This window comes from Eptatretus burgeri, chromosome 8 (genome assembly GCF_056783735.1).
Source record: "Eptatretus burgeri isolate ZD-2024b chromosome 8, Ebu_testis_v1, whole genome shotgun sequence".
Classification (NCBI taxonomy): domain Eukaryota; kingdom Metazoa; phylum Chordata; class Myxini; order Myxiniformes; family Myxinidae; genus Eptatretus; species Eptatretus burgeri.
Window position 1 is genome coordinate 70,032,118 of NC_140968.1, and position 19,084 is coordinate 70,051,201.

At 50.1% G+C, this 19,084-nt stretch overlaps 2 protein-coding genes across 3 annotated transcripts in view; both read left to right on the top strand.

Moving 5' to 3' along the window:
• RMP24 (ribonuclease MRP subunit p24) overlaps positions 1–11,250 on the top strand; it is a 47,688-nt gene extending 36,438 nt beyond the window's left edge. Inside the window, exon 6 of the mRNA XM_085892494.1 lies at positions 11,087–11,250. Coding sequence (XP_085748620.1) covers positions 11,087–11,180 — 94 coding nt within the window. The 3' untranslated portion in view covers positions 11,181–11,250. The remainder of the gene's footprint in view (positions 1–11,086) is intronic.
• LOC147021988 (uncharacterized) overlaps positions 1–19,084 on the top strand; it is a 159,149-nt gene that overhangs the window by 87,740 nt on the left and 52,325 nt on the right. The window lies entirely within an intron of this gene.

Below are 19,084 nucleotides of genomic sequence, written 5' to 3' on the forward strand. Positions count from 1 at the left end.
TTTCCTTCATCGCTTGAATATTCGCATTCATTTCTTGCGCATTTGTATTCATTTCGTTCTTCATTTCATGCGCATTTGTTTGTAAATCCCCACTCATTGCTCGTCTGATCATCTCCACCAAAAGGTTTATGCCAAGCGACCCTGACGAAACCGATTCGCTTTGGTCGGGCGTGGATCCGCCGGGGACTGGGGAGGGAATTTGACGGAGGAGGGGGGGGGGTGTCGTACACCGCGGCCGTCCCCGCGCCCCCTTCGGGCTCTGCATTTATTTGCGGGGAATAGTCAACCTGCATAACTGAGTCCTGCATGGTGATCTCGTGCTGAGCCATAGATTCGTTTAATTCGAAATCTATTTCTAATTCCTCCTGTCCCTGCTCGCCTTGAGCTGCCATTTTGCGTATCGGTAATAAAAAATTTCAACGCTCGGAATTTAATGGAAACGGAGGGTCGCCTCGCACACCCTTGATCCGGTTCTGTTAATTTAGTTTGGAGAAGGATGAATTTGAATCCCACGTCATGACAACAGTGTTGTGGATTTTCGCCCGTTCGGCGTGCGGGCGACCGCCTTTAGCTAAATTGCGGCCGTGCGCGCCCACCGAACGAGCAATCCAGTTGCAGCTTTTCGGATCAACGCCGAAACCCAGCTACGGGTGTTATTAACCACACCATGAACCAGCCAACTCTTCTGTCCACGCGCTACAGGGTCGATTGCCGAATTGTGGATGTACCTAATTATTCGCGCAGACAGAAATGCCGGGGATTTACACCTGAATGGAGCCTGCACGAAAACGAGCCGCTTTAAGCAGCTCGTTCCGTTTGCGATTGCAGAGCGATTTTATTTATTTATTTATTTATTTTTAATATCGCCAAGCCCCGTCGGACCAGATGTACATTTTATCGGCTATTAATCAGCCAGCTATTTATTCTGAACGCAATTATGGCAGGAAAGGACGCAGCGAGCAGGTGGAATTTCAATAATGGGGACATTTATTTTCACACGTATGCAATGAATGGGGGGGATGGGACATGACACAAGCAAAAACCTACAGCCGATATCTATTTATTACGTACATGCACTTACAACAATTCTACTTACGGACAAGGCGCCACAGACTTTCATGCAAAAACCCCAGAAAAGAGATATAGAACTGGGCTCGTAAGCCTTTAATGTTCCTCGGAGCTGGGATGACCGAGGGAGCTCCGTGCGGCCGGGCAGGTTACCTTTGTCGCCCTTGAGGCGACTCGATGGGTCTTTTGGTCAGCGACCCTCCGTATGTCTCTGTCAACGCAGCAGCTGTTGTAACGGCGGCTTGGTTGTTCCAGGGCCAAGCAGCGCGGCCGACTTTCCACGGCCGTCTCCCGACTCTTGACTCTCGTCTCCCGAGTCTAGTCTCCAGACCCGAACTCTACTTGACCCCACCAACTCTCCACTCGACTCCACTCACCCACTCTCTCTCGGCGTTCCAACGCGGCCCTTTTCTCGGGTCCGGGGCATCCGCCCTCCTTTCTCGGCGCGTGGGGGAAAAATCCTAGGAGTGATTGAGTTGTTTTTCTTCGGAGCGTACTTTTTGTAACCGTCACTTTTGTTTACCCGTTCTGAGGGACTCGCCCCAACCGTCAATCCTGTTTTCGTCCCAGAATATTGGGGCGGGAGTTGTTGAGTTCTTTTTGGTTGTCGAGATGCCGTGGTTGTAAAAACTTTGTGGCATTGTGGTGGAGATGGCGTGGTTGTGGAGTTTGTTGGCGTTTTGGTGGATGTGGTGTGGTTGTAGAGAGGTTGTTGTTTGTGGAGATGTTGGTGGTTATGGAGAAGGTGGTGAGGAGATGATGGCGGTTGTGGAGAAGGTGGTGAGGAGATGATGGCGGTTGTGGAGAAGGTGGTGAGGAGATGATGGCAATTGTGGAGAAGGTGGTGAGGAGATGATTGTTTAAAAGAAGAACACTAGCTCAAGATTCACAGCCCGGCAAACGAATAAATCGTGTTATACATCCGTGGGGAAATCTAACCTCGACAAACACTTATCGACATAACTGATCTTCGGGGAACCCGAATGGTGATCTGTGAATTTCCACAACCGTAACAAAATATATATATATATATATATATATATATATATATATATATATATATATATATATATATATATATATATATATATATATATATATATACACATCACACACATAAACATAGCCACTTGATGCCCCACTGATTTTGCCTCACATGAACTGCTGGATGCCCTTCAGGGTTGGCAGGCATGACACCGTTGTGATGAGGGTCGTGGTCAGGAGAATTGCATGAATACTTTCCCTGACTGCTTAAAAACATCAATAATTTTTCCTGGTTGTGATTGGTGGATGTACCAGTGTCTGTGTGGCAGATTGCACTTGTGAGAGCCAAATGCAATCTGACGCCGTCGTGATGAGGTCATCATCATGACATTGGTCCAAGTCGGGAGAATTGCATTAATATATTGTTGTGGTTACCAGATTCGCAAACCACCATTCAGGTCCCTTAGGTGAGGTATCTCGGTAAGTGCATGTGTAGTTAGGCCCAAACCCGTTGTCTAGTGGGAATACATGTCATTTATACGTGCTGCGACTCTTTAGGATAGCCGTTTTTCTTTTACTATCTTTATTTTGGACCAATCGCCACCATCACAACCACAACAACAACCACCAACCACAACGCCGCTTCACCACAACCGCCATGACCTTTACCGTCACAACTCGCCACCATCGCATCACCGTCATCTCGCGCCACTCATGGGCACCGATGCTGGACTCGTGTAGGGCGCACGTTGAACAGCGTGTACAAAATCACGGATTTTCTGCTTCAAAAACGGATCCAAAACGACACACGCCCACTTTTTGCCGTCCAATCGGTGAGCGAGGGGCGAATTGGCCCCGCCCCCAGGGCGATCGATATATGCAAATTTGTGGATCAAAAAGCCTTCAAGCCCACTTTTGCTCGGGCCAATGGTGAGCGAGTTGAAAGGTCAAGGAGAGGGGGTCAAAGGCGAAGTTACGGGGGGATAAAAGGACGGTGTTCGTCAGTCAAAGGAGTCGTAAAAGTCGGAGCGAAAGAGTCAGCAGAACGGAGGCGAAGGAGTCGGAACGAGGCGAAGGAGTCGGAACAGAGAGTCAAGACTTCGCGGGCGGTGGAGCTGCTCGTCGTGTGCGTTGGAGTCGGAACGGAGGGGACGAGCTGTGGAGGGGCGGCGAGTCGGACGAAGGGTGCTCGCGTCGTGCAAGGAGCTGCGCGCCCGAGGGAGGCCGGCAGCGCGACCTGGCCGAGGTGGAGACGCTCGTCGCACATAATAAAGATCCTCTATACCCCGAGCATCAGCAACCCCCCCTCCTGTTTCCTCCCGCGCTGAGATAGTGCGACCAAGGGGGCCCCGTTCCCACCCCCCTGCCAGGCACTGTCCACGAGGCCCGCGGGTTGCGGGGCCATCGCCGCTCCGCGTCTCATCACCAGACGGGTAGGCCCGACCAGGTCTCGGCCCCAGGCCTACCTCATTCTTGAGGGTATTTCTTTTCCTTGGTTTTGGGTATGTGTTGTCGGCGCCGTCTGTGAAGTAGAATTGTATAAGTGTTGCCGTGTGCTCGGTAGTCGGTATTAGCTCTGCACTGTGTTTTCACTTTTATGTTTGCTTTTTGTGTAAATGGAATTGTGTTTTCTTTTTTGTGTGCATTTGGTGGAATTGTATTTGTGTGTTTCCCGTGTGCGGAGAATAAATGTGCTTTATTGTTGAACTGTTTCCCGCTTCGCTTCGTCTTTTTCCCCATTGAACCCCCATCTTGCTTCACGTAAAGGGTTGGTAGTGGGCTGAGTACGCCCGATAATTAACCGAACCGTCGAGGTCGACGATAACACCGCTCGGTTATTCTGATAGTACGGAACGGGTCGCTTAAGTGGCCCGTGTCCGAAGTCGACCTGCGGCGAGGTGCGATCGCCCGGTCTACCCTCCGCGTGGGTACTTAGGTAGTTCGAATTTGGCGAGCAACCCTATCCCACGCGGGGGCTGATTGGCTCGATCGCGGTGAGACCGAAAGGTCCACCCGTGACTGGTTCCCGGCGTTAGTCCGAGAGGGTCACGACTGGATTGTCCGTCCGGTGGGCGACGTGCCGCGATTCGAGTTACGTGGCCGTTCGCACGCCGGCGGGCGCGAAGACCGCAACACTGGTGTCAGGAGTGGGATACAAATTCATCGCCCTCCTCGCGGCACTGGTATCGGAGAACAGGAAAACGGGCTCTCCTGTCTCCGGCTAAATTTACGGGAATCGGTCCAGGGGTGAGAGAAGCGACCCCCGATTCCCTCCAAATTACGAGCGAGTTAAATTAACCCTTCACGAGAAGCAAGATGGCGTCTCAAGGCGAGCGGGAGCCGGGGGTATTAGAAATGTATATGTGTAATAATGTAGAGTCCATGGCCCAGGATGGAATCCCCGAGCAGGAAATGTTGATTGTGCAGGAACACGGACTCGCCCAACTGAACCCAGGGCCCGAGGTGGGTGCGGCAGCGGCCGCGGTGTATGACACCTCCCCCCCCCTCTCCACCAAGACCCTTCCCCAACCCCTGCCGAAACGGCTCACTTGAGTGCATCCGACATGGCCCAGCTATTCACCATGCTGGCACAAATGAATGCGGAAATAAAAAACGAAATGAAAGACATGAACAAGCAAATGAAAGAACTGTGGGGTGCGACGCAGAACATGGGCCGATGCCTGCAGGCGGGCATGAAGGCCGTGACAACGGAAATAATAGTGGAGACAAGGGAGGTAAAGGGTGAAGAGTTGGCAGTAACGGTAGCCGGGAAGGGAACGATAGAGGAGAGACTGCACGGTGAGGACGGGGTAAGTGACGCACACACACACACGGAGGTAGTGGAGGATAGTGAGGGTGAGCTGGCGGACTGGGTAGAGACCCAGTGCGAGCACCTGGATGGCCTCCTCCAGGAACGAGGGGAGGGAGTATGCCCCCTTGAGGCGAGTCACGACCAGGTGAGTTCGGTCGTGCTTTGCGAGGTTGAGGGGACGAGTGCTGTGGACAGGTGCTTGGAGAGCTTGGGGGGTATAGAGGCCCCGGAGACCCTTGTGGGGACACGAATCCCCAGTGTGGTTGTCCCTGTGTGTGTGGTGCAAGGCGTGAGTGCGTCCCCGTGTGTGGAAGCGACCCCGTGTGTTAGTGGTGTGGTGGCGATGGTGCTGGAGTGCGTGCTTCCCAGCACGCCGTGTTTGGATGAGGCACCGTGTGTGGATGAGGAACCGTGTGTGGAAGAGGCCGTGTGTGTGAGTGAAACGGCCAGTGTGAGTGAGGCACCGTGGGTGAGTGCCCCCGCGTGTATGAGTGAGGCACGGTGTGTGGATGAGGCACAGCGGTTGAGTGCCCTCGCGTGTGTGGGTGAGGCACCGCGGGTGATTGCCCCCGCGCGAGTGAATGGAGCACCACGTGTGAGTAGTATGGTTTGTGTGAGTAGTGAGGCACGCGTGAGTGAACGGCCGTGTGCAAGGTCGCTGTGTGCCAGGGAGACCGTGTGTGTGAGAGAGCGGTATGAGAGGGAGATGTCGGTTGGCATGCGGGAGCACGCAGCCGCGTCTCCCCGTGTGAATGTGATGGTGTGGACTGTGTGCGTCGTAACACGCAGGTGTGCGTGGGTTGAATGGAGACGACGACGGCGACATGGGAGGAACGAAAGCCGAGTAGCGGCTGTAGTTGTTTCGCGGACCGTGCCGGGTTCGCCCAGCAGTGAGCACGCGGTTCGTGCTGTGCAACGCACGAGACCACCACGTGCTCGCTTGCGAGAGTGAAGTCCCGGTCCGGAAACGCACGCGGTGGATTTGCCGATCCCGCGGACGGACAAAGTTAGGCAGGTAAATGGATTTGGACCGGACGGGTTCTCCACGCGATCGTGTGTGTTAAGCTCCAACGGGCAAAGCACATGTGTTCGCGTGGGGAACCCCTCGAGACGTGTGGCTTGTGTTTTTTTTTTTATGCGCACGGTGACGTCATGGCTGCACGTGGGGTTGGAATCCGGCAGGAGGGGTATCTCTGCCGGATGGTCCCGTCCAAGGAGGGACGAGGAACACGTGCAGCTGCATGACGTCACGGGCAGGTGCAAAGTGCGCGAGCTCTGAGTTGCCGCGCAGGTGCTGGGCATGAAAAAAAAAAAGGGAAAAACAAGCCTCACTTTCGGGTGTACAGGATTCCTGGGCAAGGGGTGAAAGACCCCCTTACCTGGGCACAGGATGGAAACTAGTTAGGGGGAAGGGTTAGCTTAGCTGGACCGACTTCATGGGGCAGGGGTAAGTCCTCATGGAGTCCGTGGAATGGATTAGGTAGAGGGATTTAGTGAGCTTTAGGTTGGGAAATTGAAATAAAATGATTTATTTGAGACAGTGACAGACTTTGGATGTGTAGAGTTGACGTAGTTTAGCTACGTAGTGTTAAAAGGAATGTGCAACTAGTTTAAGGGACGACGTGGGAGCACGAGTTAGTTAGGGGAGGTAGTTAGAAGGATGGCAGAGTTCAGCGGTGAGTGTGTTGAAGAGTTGTGGGTTGTGAGGTGAGTACTTGTTGAGTGAGTGAGGCCAGCGGGTCTGTGTGAGTGGAGCGAATGGGGAATGCATGGTGCGATGAGTGATTGGGGGAGGAGTGACTCCCGCCCAAGTGACCCCGGGTCAGTATAAAGTGAGTTAGGGGGTTAGTCAAATTGAAAAATGGAGGTCGTTTTTATTGTTGGTGGGAAAGTAGGCTCGGGACCCATTTGGAGGGGTGCAGGAGCCCTGTTGACGGGCTTGGGAGCGTGGCTGCGAAAGGTGAGTATCGCTGAGTGGGTACCCCGGGCACCAGGCTAGTCGGCCGTGGTAGGCCAAGGGCCCATGGGGGGCCGGGATAGCGTAGTGGGCACGGGTGCGCCTGCTTGGTGCGGGGGCCCGGGCGCCCATTAGCCGCGTGGGCAGTGTTGTGGGCATGGGTGACCCTCGGAAAGGGGCCCGGGAAGCCAGCCTGCCACGTGTGCGTTTCAGGGGAGGTGCCATGGGGGCACTCCCGGTGTTAGGGAGCTGGTAGGCTCGGAGGCAGTGTAGTGCCCGGGGGTGCCATAGCGGGAGATCGGCAGAGGTCGTGCCTGCCAAAGGGAGCCACGTGTCCCAGCCAGGAGACCGTGTGAGGGCACGGAGCGAAAATTGGGGGCGAGGCCCGAAATTGTGAGGACACCAACACAGGCGACGGGAATCTGGGTTGTTAGAACCAATAGTTTAGCGAGAGGCGCTTGTTGAAAGCCCCGGGGTAGTTTAACAGTTAAATGGTTAGGGTGGATTAGGAGATGTACCCCTCCGCACCATCCATCCCTCGCTGTCGTTGTGGGCCGCTGGACCCACTTTGGGTTATAGATCGCCGAACTCTGGGGAGGCCATTCTGAGCTTGAGTTGGGCCTCGACACAGGACGTTAGCTCTCCCTTGTTCCCCTCCGGGAAGGGAACGTAGGGGTTGGGAGTAGGCTAGGTGACAGGATAGGTTAGCCGAACAAGGACGATAAAGGGGGTTAGGGGGACGATTTATAGTGGGAAAGTAAAAATAAAAGCAACAAAAAAAATAAGTGGGGGCTAAATTGGTTTTTCACAAATTAAGGGAGTGGGTATGTACAGTGACAGGCAAAGGCGATAGGTTGGGAGGGAGACAGGTAGGTAGGTCCGAGCCCGCCTTCCGAGTGGCCAGCACCACCGCACCCTCCACCAACCTCCACTGAACGGCAAAGGCTGGCCAACTTCATCGGCTGGCCGTGTTTTGCTGCAAAGGCAGAGGCCGGCTAACTTCATCGGCAGCTGTTGTTGTGCTGCAAGGCCTGTGCCGGCCAGTTCATCTGCTGGCTGTTTTTCTTCCAAGGCCTGTGCCGGCCAGTTCATCTGCTGGCTGTTTTCTTCAAGGCCTGTGCCGGCCAGTACATCTGCGGGCTGTGTTTGCCGGCAGCGGCCTTCTTCTGCGGGCTGTGTGTTGCCTGCACCTTTGCCATGCCATGCCCACTGCCCATGTTCACCAGCCCCGTTCAATTTTTGCTTTGCCCCCCCCCCTGTTCATTTCCATGTGCGCCAGGATCAAAGCAACAGTTTGCAAGCTGCGAGAACTGCCCTGTTGGCAGCTACAACACGGGCCTGCAGTGGCGGCCCGTGCACCGTGTTTGCGTTCACTGCATTCAGTTCAAACCGTTCATGCATCCATTCGTTGTGCTCATTGCGTGTGCCACTTGAGCTGGCACGGAGACTGCGTTGTGCAGCCCAAGCACCGTTGTGGTTCACTGCGTTCAGTTCAAAAGGGAAGGCCTTGGACTGCGTGTGAGCAGCCAGCCACGTTCCCTGTCACCTGCATTGTTTTGAGCCAGAGACTGCATGCGGGCAGCCTGGCTCCCTGCTAACTGCTTTCTTTTTGCAGAGTTCGATGATCCTGGGCCATGGTTTAGTGTAAAATTTGTAAGTTAAGGTTAAGATGTACTGTACATATGAGTGCGCCCCCGGCATGTTTGTCTTAGCGCCGGCAATTTTATTTAAGTCGTCCGTGTGAGTGAGTTTGTTTAGGTAGTTACGCAGCCCTCAGGTTATTTATTTTGGGGACACGAATACCATGAATGTCGCACTCAGGGATCCGTAGGTAAAGTGTACTAGGGGAAAACTACACATGATGGCACACGAAAATTTGACGACTCGGGACGAGTCTGTAAAAGGGAAGGGGTAGTGTTGTGGTTACCAGATTCGCAAACCACCATTCAGGTCCCTTAGGTGAGGTATCTCGGTAAGTGCATGTGTAGTTAGGCCCAAACCCGTTGTCTAGTGGGAATACATGTCATTTATACGTGCTGCGACTCTTTAGGATAGCCGTTTTTCTTTTACTATCTTTATTTTGGACCAATCGCCACCATCACAACCACAACAACAACCACCAACCACAACGCCGCTTCACCACAACCGCCATGACCTTTACCGTCACAACTCGCCACCATCGCATCACCGTCATCTCGCGCCACTCATGGGCACCGATGCTGGACTCGTGTAGGGCGCACGTTGAACAGCGTGTACAAAATCACGGATTTTCTGCTTCAAAAACGGATCCAAAACGACACACGCCCACTTTTTGCCGTCCAATCGGTGAGCGAGGGGCGAGGTGGCCGCCCCCAGGGCGATCGATATATGCAAATTTGTGGATCAAAAAGCCTTCACGCCCACTTTTTCTCGGGCCAATGGGGAGCGAGTTGAAAGGTCAAAGGGAGGGGGTCAAAGGCGAAGTTACGGGGGGATAAAAGGACGGTGTTCGTCAGTCAAAGGAGTCGTAAAAGTCGGAGCGAAAGTCAGCAGAACGGAGGCGAAGGAGTCGGAACGAGGCGAAGGAGTCGGAACAGAGAGTGAAGACTTCGCGGGCGGTGGAGCTGCTCGTCGTGTGCGTTGGAGTCGGAACGGAGGGGACGAGCTGTGGAGGGGCGGCGAGTCGGACGAAGGGTGCTCGCGTCGTGCAAGGAGCTGCGCGCCCGAGGGAGGCCGGCAGCGCGACCTGGCCGAGGTGGAGACGCTCGTCGCACATAATAAAGATCCTCTATACCCCGAGCATCAGCAACCCCCCCCCTCATTCCCCGCGCGCTGAGATAGTCCGACCAAGGGGGCCCCGTTCCCCCCCCCCTGCCAGGCACTGTCCACGAGGCCCGCGGGTTGCGGGGCCATCGCCGCTCCGCGTCTCATCACCAGACGGGTAGGCCCGACCAGGTCTCGGCCCCAGGCCTACCTCATTCTTGAGGGTATTTCTTTTCCTTGGTTTTGGGTATGTGTTGTCGGCGCCGTCTGGTGTTGCCGTGTGCTCGGTAGTCGGTATTAGCTCTGCACTGTGTTTTCACTTTTATGTTTGCTTTTTGTGTAAATGGAATTGTGTTTTCTTTTTGTGTGCATTTGGTGGAATTGTATTTGTGTGCTTCCCGTGTGCGGAGAATAAATGTGCTTTATTGTTGAACTGTTTCCCGCTTCGCTTCGTCTTTTTCCCCATTGAACCCCCATCTTGCTTCACGTAAAGGGTTGGTAGTGGGCTGAGTACGCCCGATAATTAATCGAACCGTCGAGGTCGACGATAACACCGCTCGGTTATTCTGATAGTACGGAACGGGTCGCTTAAGTGGCCCGTGTCCGAAGTCGACCTGCGGCGAGGTGCGATCGCCCGGTCTACCCTCCGCGTGGGTACTTAGGTAGTTCGAATTTGGCGAGCAACCCTATCCCACGCGGGGGCTGATTGGCTCGATCGCGGTGAGACCGAAAGGTCCACCCGTGACTGGTTCCCGGCGTTAGTCCGAGAGGGTCACGACTGGATTGTCCGTCCGGTGGGCGACGTGCCGCGATTCGAGTTACGTGGCCGTTCGCACGCCGGCGGGCGCGAATCCGCAACAATATATTTGTTGGGTGGGCGTTAATTGTTTGAGGTGGGGGATTATCGGCAAGCACTTCTTGAACCTTCGCTGGCGATCACGTATTCTTATTGGTACAGGCTTTCTCTCGTATTGGCCACACGTGATAACGTCTCCATGTTTTCAATTTGGAGGATATCTTTTAGGAATTTGAGAGGCCTTTGCACTGACAGAGTGGAAGCGTTCACACTCACGCAGATCTTATCCTTACTTGAAAGATTGGTGCATTCACTTGAATGAAAACAATCCACGACCACTTGGAGAGGCTCGATGTTTCAGTGCCAAGCTGTATTTATGGGTGCAGTATGTGGCTAAATAATGTGGATTTAAAGAAATCTGGATACAGGCTCACTTGACCTGTGGTGTTATGCAAACTGAAAACAGCACAGGTGGCAGAAGATGGTGGGAGACGACACCTCTTCATTGATTTGGTCACAGCACCATGTTTGAACCTGTGTGTAATCAAGTTTTTTGCATGTTTGGAAAATGAGCATTGCATTTATTTCCATGCATGTAAATAAATCCGTGTTGTGAAAACCCATGCTGTATGAGGGTTTTCTGTTCTAAAAAATAAAAACGGCAAAATGTTTCAAAAAAATAATCTGTGATGTCTGTTTCATGATGTGTGCACTTCTTGTCCTGTAGGCCCCTGCTGGGACGCTCTTTCCACAAGAAGCCATTCTCTATGCTGAAACGCCTAATGACGGAGGAGAAGCATATTTCTGGCAACCTCTTTTGAGATTCTTTACACTTTCAATACTTGTTAAACAATATGTTGCAGATGTGTGGAAATAAACGGCTCCGAAGAATTTTCTCTATTTTGTAAAACATGCTTTTGTGAAATGATGCTCAATGGGGACAAAGAATTGCCATTACCAAGTTGTACCTGCAATCATGTTTCTCAACTAATTTGTGTCCTCTAACTTGGCTTATTGCTTATGGTCAGATGACATTTCCTCTTCTTCAGTGAAGCAATGTGTAAATTGTGGGGGAAAACTATCGTTAAAATTAGGTACGGAAAGATGAATTTTAACCACTGCATGGTTTTGTCATGCTGATAACTATTTGCATATACAAGGCAAATGAGTGTTTTATTTCTGTAGGTGTGTTAAAGATTTTGATGTTCTTGCACGTGCCTGCGTTCACGAAAGGACCAGACAATGTAGTGATCATATGATGCTTGTGGCGAAACATAGAATTACCAGAGTGCAACTATGTTTGAATTGCCTATATTTCATTTGACAGGCTGACTGATTATGGCGAGCACAGGGTAGCAATTCTTGCAACTATGTATGTCTATCAAAATCAACTTGGATGCATTCCACCGTGACCTCTATAAATGCGGATTATGACCTGCAGCGTAAACATTCACATCCAATTCTCAAACCTATGCCCAAAGAACGAGAGTTTGCGTTGCTCGCACTGGAGCAATGTGGCCTTTGTCTACGAGATTGCTGTGTTGAGAATATATTGAACAAATCGCTTCACCTGCAAGGGATGAGATCAAGATTCTGGCAAAAACGTAGCTTTACTCAAATGAGACTTCTTTCCACAGGCCGATGAGCTGTGAATGAGTCCGTAAATTGCAGCTCCCTGGACGTGTATCAACACACACACGCACACACGCACACACGCACACGGCTCCAATGCTGTATTTGATCATGCACATTTACGAATACATTGGTGGTATCAATATTTACAGATACTGCATTTTATGTAATGCACATGTTTGTATATTGTGATAGTGTGTGTCAGAGTGGTGCTAAGGTGTCGTCCACCAGACGGTGGTCACCTCGGGTTAACCTGAGGCGGTCCCTTTGGAGGGGTGCCTGGAATGTCATCCCTTACACCTTGTCCTTGCTCTTTGGGTCCTCATAAAATGCAGATGAGAGTTTCAGCAGGGGTGACTTGCAGCCTATGCTGATCTCTGCAAAGCATTTGTTTCAGTGAATCGGGATGCCCTCTGGAGGATTCTTGGTCTTTGCGGGGTGCCACCAAAGTTGATCGATCTGATTTCTGAAGTATACTTTGCTACAGACAGTGCTGTGAGGTGTCGTGGTTCCATCTCTGACTTTTATTTTGAGTTGTTACTGGAGTTTGTCAGGGGGTGTGCATTGGCCCCACATTTAACTCTTGCATGGACTGGATTCTGGAGAAATGTCGGACAGCTCAAGCTGTGGTGCATCGCTTGGGAATGTCAAGATCTCTGACCTTGATTTCGCAGATGATGCAGTCATCTTTGTGGACACACTGGATGTCCTTGTAGGGGCCCTCGAGGCACTGGATGAGGAATCTGAGCCGCTGGGACGATGGGTTTCATGGGTCAAAACAAATATCCAGACTTTCAATGACATCTTGGATGCTGACCTCTTGTCTGTGCCTTTGTGGTTAGGATGGTGACATCATGGAGAGCTTCACTTCCCTTGGTAGTGGTGTTCATGTCTCCGCAGGTCAGCAGACGTCTGGGTTGAGCCTGTGGATTCACTGGATCATGGGGTGTTGTGCTGTCGGTACCGATGCAAGAGGACAAAAGTCCGAGTCTTCAGGTCCTTGGTGCTTCCAGTCTTGCTCTATGGATGTGAGACTTGGACTTTGACAAAGAATATGAGATGAAGACAACTCATTCGGCACCAGGTCTCTTCGGAGAATCCTTGGATATCCCTGGTCAGACTTTGTGTCTCAGGAGCGGTTTCTGAGAGACTCAAATGAAATTTGTTACCCTTATCGTCCGTGAGTTTCAGCTGCCGCTGTGTGGACACGTGGCTTCATTTCCTGATGCTGATCCTGATCACCAGATTCTCTCAGCGAGGGAGCCTCGTGAGTGAAGGCCAACAGGATGACCGCATGCCTCGTGGTTGCAGCAGGTTGATCGGTGTCTCGAGCAGATGGGGATGGGCTAGTCATCTGTCTGGGGTTCGCCAGATTGAGGTTCGTGGATACAGCGACGCACTGCACCGGTGCATGCTCCCACACCTAAACTAACCTAACATGCTTGTATACACAAACACATGTGCCCAATGTGTAAATGTTGTGGTTTTAAGAGTACTTCACAAGAGATTAAATGTACTTATGAGCAAGGTGATGCTTTTGGTCCATAAGTTATATACTTGGAAATAATGAGGACTGTGGCTTTTTCTTTTGTATGTAGCACATGGTTGTGCCTCCTGAAGGTGAGAGCAGGAATTTATTCAGGAGCCAGTGATGACTCGCCGCCTCTTCCCAAGAGGACACTGAAATTGTTAATATCCACCAACTGATGTTTGCGGGTCGGATACCCAATTTAACATTCAGCTGAGATGAAATCTGCCATGACACTATGATATTGCTTGCATGTGAAAAACCAGTAATGACGGTTTCTATCTGGTCGAGATTCAAACCCAAGCTTGAGGTGTGTGTGTGTGTGTGTGTGTGTGTGTGTGTGTGTGTGTGTGTGTGTGTGTGTGTGTGTGTGTGTGTGCACGTGCGTTTTTCATATATATGTATACGAGGCGCCGCGCGAGGAGTGATGCAAGGGACACTGGCCCTTTTGGAGTTAATGCCATATCGCACTATTTTAACCCTTACCCTATCATCCGAGCCTATCATCATCACATCATTAAAAAATGTCGTTTACATCACTCCTCTTCACGGGGCCTCATATAATATATGTATATAATATACTTGCTGAAGTACCCGGTAATACCTGGGAAATTTGCACTATTTTCCTCACGCCAGTTCGACTGAGACATTCGTTGTATGGAGAAAATTAGGAAGGCTTCTTTTATTCCTCAGATTTATGGAAGGAAGGCTTTATGCTGCCGTAATCCTCAGAGGTCATAGTTGAAGGCAGCATTGAGCCGAGCTGCTGGTGCTGGTGCTGTGCATGTAAAAAAAAAAAAAAAAAAAAAAAAAAAAAGCAAGCCTCTCTTTCGGGTGCACAGGATTCCCAGGCAAGGGGTGGATGGAAACTAGTTAGGGGGAAGGGTTAGCTTAGCTAGACCGGCTCCATGGGGCAGGGGTAAGTCCTCATGGGGCCCGTGGAATGGATTAGTTAGAGGGATTGTAGCGAGATTTAGGTTGGGAAAGTTATTTTAGAGATTTGGAGACAGTGACAGACTTGTGAATGTGTAGAGGGGATGTAGTTTAGCGACGTAGTGTTAAATGGAACGTGCTGTAGTTTAAGGGACGACGTGGGAGCACGAGTTAGTTAGGGGATGTAGTTAGAAGGATGGCAGAGTTCAGCGGTGTGTGTTGGAGAGTTGGTGAGTGAAGTGGAAGCATGTGCTTGGTGAGTGAGTGAGGCCAGTGGGTCTGTGTGAGTGGAGCGAATGGGGAATGCATGGTGCGATGAGTGATTGGGGGGAGGAGTGACTCCCACCCAAGGGACCCCGGGGTCAGTGTAGAGTGAGTTAGGGGGTTAGTTAAATTGAAAAATGGAGGTCGTTTTGTTGTTGGTGTGAATGTAGGCTCGAAACCCGTTTGGAGGGGTGCAGGAGCCCTGTTGACGGGCTGGGAGCGTGGCTGCGAAAGGTGAGTATCGCTGAGTGGGTACCCCGGGCACCAGGCTAGTCGGCCGTAGTAGGCCAAGGGCCCATGGGGGGCCGGGATAGCGTAGTGGGCACGAGTGCGTCTGCTTGGTGCGGGGGCCCGGGGCGCCATTAGCCGCGTGGGCAGTGTTGTGGGCACGGGTGACCCTCGGAAAGGGGCCCGGGAAGCCAGCCCGGGAAGGGAACGTAGGGGCCCGGGAAGCCAGCCTGCCACGTGTGCGTTTCAGGGGAGGTGCCATGGGGGGCACTCCCCGGTGTTTAGGGAGCTCGTAGGCTCGGAGGCAGGGTCGTGCCCGGGGGTGCCATAGCTGGAGATCGGCAGAGGGTCGTGCCTGCCAAGGGGAGCCACGCGTCCCAGCCATGAGACCGTGTGAGGGCACGGGAAGAAAATTGGGTGGGGCGAGGCCCGAAATTGTAAGGACACTAACACAGGCGACGGGAATCTGGGTTTATAGAACCAATAGTTTAAGCGAGAGGCGCTTGTTGAAAGCCCCGGGGTAGTTTAACAGTTAAATGGATAGGGTAGATTAGGAAGTGTACCCCTCCGCACCATCCATCCCCTCGCTCTCGTTGTGGGCCGCTGGACCCACTTTGGGTTAGATCGCTGAACTCTGGGGAGGCCATTCTGAGGCTTGGATTGGGCCTCGACACAGGACGCTAGCTCTCCCTTGTTCCCCTCCGGGAAGGGAACGTAGGGGTTGGGAGTAGGCTCGGTGAGAGGATAGGTTAGCCGAACAAGGACAGTAAAGGGGGTTCGGGGACGAATTATAGTGGGGAAGTAAAAATAAAAACAACAAAAAAAAAGTTGGGGCTAAATTGGGGTTTGACAAATTAAGGGAGTGGGTATAGACAGTGACAGGCAAAGGCGATAGGTTGGGAGGGAGACCGTAGGGTAGGTCCGAGCCCGCCTTCCGAGTGGCCAGCACCACCGCACTCCCTCCACCAACCTCCACTGAACGGCGAAGGCTGGCCAGCTTCATCGGCAGCTGTTGTTTTGCTGCAAGGCCTGTGCCGGCTGGATCGGCTGCAGCTGCTGTGCTGCAAGGCCTGTACCGGCCGGATCGTCTGCAGCTGTTTTCTGCAAGGCCTGTGCCGGCCAGTTCATCTGCCGGCTGTGTTTGCCTGCAGCGGCCTTATTCTGCAGGCTGTGTTGCCTGCTCGCCTTTGCCATGCCCACTGCCCCTGTTCACCAGGCCCGTTCAATTTTGCTTTGCCCCCCCCCCCTGTTCATTTCCATGTGCGCCAGGATCAAGGCGACAGTTTGCAAGCTGTGAGAACTGCCCTGTTGGCAGCTACAACACGGGCCTGCAGTGGCGGCCCGTGCACCATGTTTGTGTCCATCCATCCATTCGTTGTGCTCATTGCGTGTGCCACTTGAGCTGGCACGGAGGCTACGTCTGTGCAGCCCATGCACCGTTGTGGTTCACTGCGTTCAGTTCAAACCATTCATGCATCCATTCGTTGTGTTCATTGCGTGTGCCACTTGAGCTGGCACGGAGACTGCGTTTGTGCAGCCCATGCACCGTTGTGGTTCACTGCGTTCAGTTCAAAAGGGAAGGCCTTGGACTGCGTGTGAGCAGCTGGCCACGTTCCCTGTCACCTGCATTGTTTGAGCCAGAGACTGCATGCGAGCAGCCTGGCTCCCTGCTAACTGCTTTCTTTTTGCAGATTCCATTGATCCTGGGCCATGGTTTAGTGTAAAATTTGTAAGTTAAGGTTAAGATGTACTGTAAATATGAGTGCGCCCCCGGCATGTCTGTCCTAGCGCCGGCAATTTTATTTAAGTCGTCCGTGTGAGTGAGTTTGTTTAGGTAGTTACGCAGCCCTCAGGTTATTTATTTTGGGGACACGAATACCATGAATGTCGCACTCAGGGATCCGTAGGTAAAATGTACTAGGGGAAAACTACACATGATGGCACACGAAAATTTGATGACTCGGGACGAGTCTGTAAAAAGGGGAGGGGGTAGTGTTGTGGTTGACGAAATTCGCAAACCACCATTCAGGTCCCGTAGGTGAGATATCTCTGTAAGTATATGTGTAGTTAGGCCCAAACCCGTTGTTTAGAGGGAATAAATGTCATTCATTCGGGCTGCGACCCTTTTAGATAGCCGTTTTTCTTTTACTATCTTTATTTTGGACCAGCCGCCATTACTACCACCACAACCACCACCAACTACGTCTCAACAGCATCCCATCCTCTAATTATTTTAAATTTTCCCAACTCGTGTTTCCTCACAATTACCATCGTATTTATTTATTGGAAAACTTCACGTAGGTGAATTCTGATGGATATAACTTCCCTATTAAAAGAAATCATATGATTATCTTGGTAGGTTATCCTAAAATTTACTCTGTGTATTTTTTCCTGATGGAGAAAAACCAAATTTTTGGGTTCCATATTGAATTTATAACCAATTGGGGTTGAGTATGCACTGAATGAAAATATTGTATTTGTTTTTATTCCATAATTATAAGCACCATCAATGAAATCACAGTGAATTAATACCGAATTTATTCCTGAGGATATTTGAATGACATTTTCACGGTAAAACATCCCATTCGTTTCAATCTTTTTTGAGCAGAAACCCAATAACTCTCTAAATTAATTATCAATTGTGAAATCAACCTGGTCGTTATTTTTAAGTTTAATCGTTGATTTTGAAGTATGTTTTTGAATATCTATAACAATATTTTTTGGTTCATCACCCTGTTCTTTCATAAGATGAGCAATTTCAGAATATATTTGAGAAATCCCAATGCTCCGGGTGAGACTGTTATCGCTTTGTATCCACTTCTGGGATAATAACTAAACTTGTTATTTTTATCAGTAATATTAAATAAGGTATTATAAGTTTCCATGGAAAATAAAGATGCCTCATTCTTTTGTTGGGTCAAGTTGTAGTGGGTATGGGAATGAAGATGTGGTCACTTGTTGTGAAATTAAAACACAGGATTGTGCTTCTCATCTTATGTAATGAGATAAAGTCTTTATAGTGAGATTTATTAATTATTTTCATGTTCATCAACTGGTCTAAAATGGCTGATGCTTCATTAAAACAATTATTTCCAGCCTTCTTACTACCGAACAACAATAAGCCTATTAACTCATTGCGATGGGTCATTTGGAAGAAAACTAAGACCTGAACCAAGGATACTTAAAGCCTGAATAATGTTTCTCCTTCTCATTTTTCCTAATTTTACCAGAAATACAAACCCTATAATTAAGTGTTCAGCAGATCAATATATACTCTGTCATCCTTATTTTTCATCTCCAATGGTTTATCAATATACTTTGATTCATCCCTCACAGTTGAACCTTGTCTTCCATCTTTTGTGAGAAGAAACATTAATCTCGGAGTTAGTTTAACAGGGGGTTGAGCAGAACCCAAGAACTTTAATTCATCATTAAATATCAATACCTTTTCTTGAACAAGATGAAATATTGCTGGTTGTTATGTTGGAATGAGTCCTGCTTTGGTTTTTGAATCCGCTGAATATTCATTGTTTTGAAGAGCATTCACAATATAATCAGGGGGTTGATTAATCTCTTCCAGTTGTTGAAATAATCCTTCATCATCAAAAGCTCCTATATGCCCTAATTCTTCCTCCGTCATTTGACTGAAATCTTTCAACATTTGAAGTTTTTTCAGAGAATATTCTAATGTGGGAACTGTGAAACATCTATAATTTTTTTTTCTTGGGAAGTTTTTAAAAGTAGTTAAAAATTCTCTTGTTTTCTTTCAAATGCTTCTTCACCCGTTAGTTTCTGTCTGCGTTTCTTCTTTGTCTTCCTGTTGTTTTACAACTTTTGAAACCAACTCTTGATGTTCCATAAATCTTCTTGCTCTTTCTTTCACATCCATTTATTTATTGGAAAATATCATTTAATAGATTGTAAAGATCAACAGGGAAATTTTCCTTTTCTTTAAAATTTCATCAAATTCTTTGTTAACATTAATAGGAGTTGTAATTTCTTCTTCACTAATACTTGTATCTCTGCTTTTCAGACTTCTGCGTTGTTTCTTCATCAACATCAAAACCGAATGATAAAATCTTCACTCCGCTCAGATGTTTCATAATTCGTCTCATTCCTTCTGAATTGGTTTCTCACATC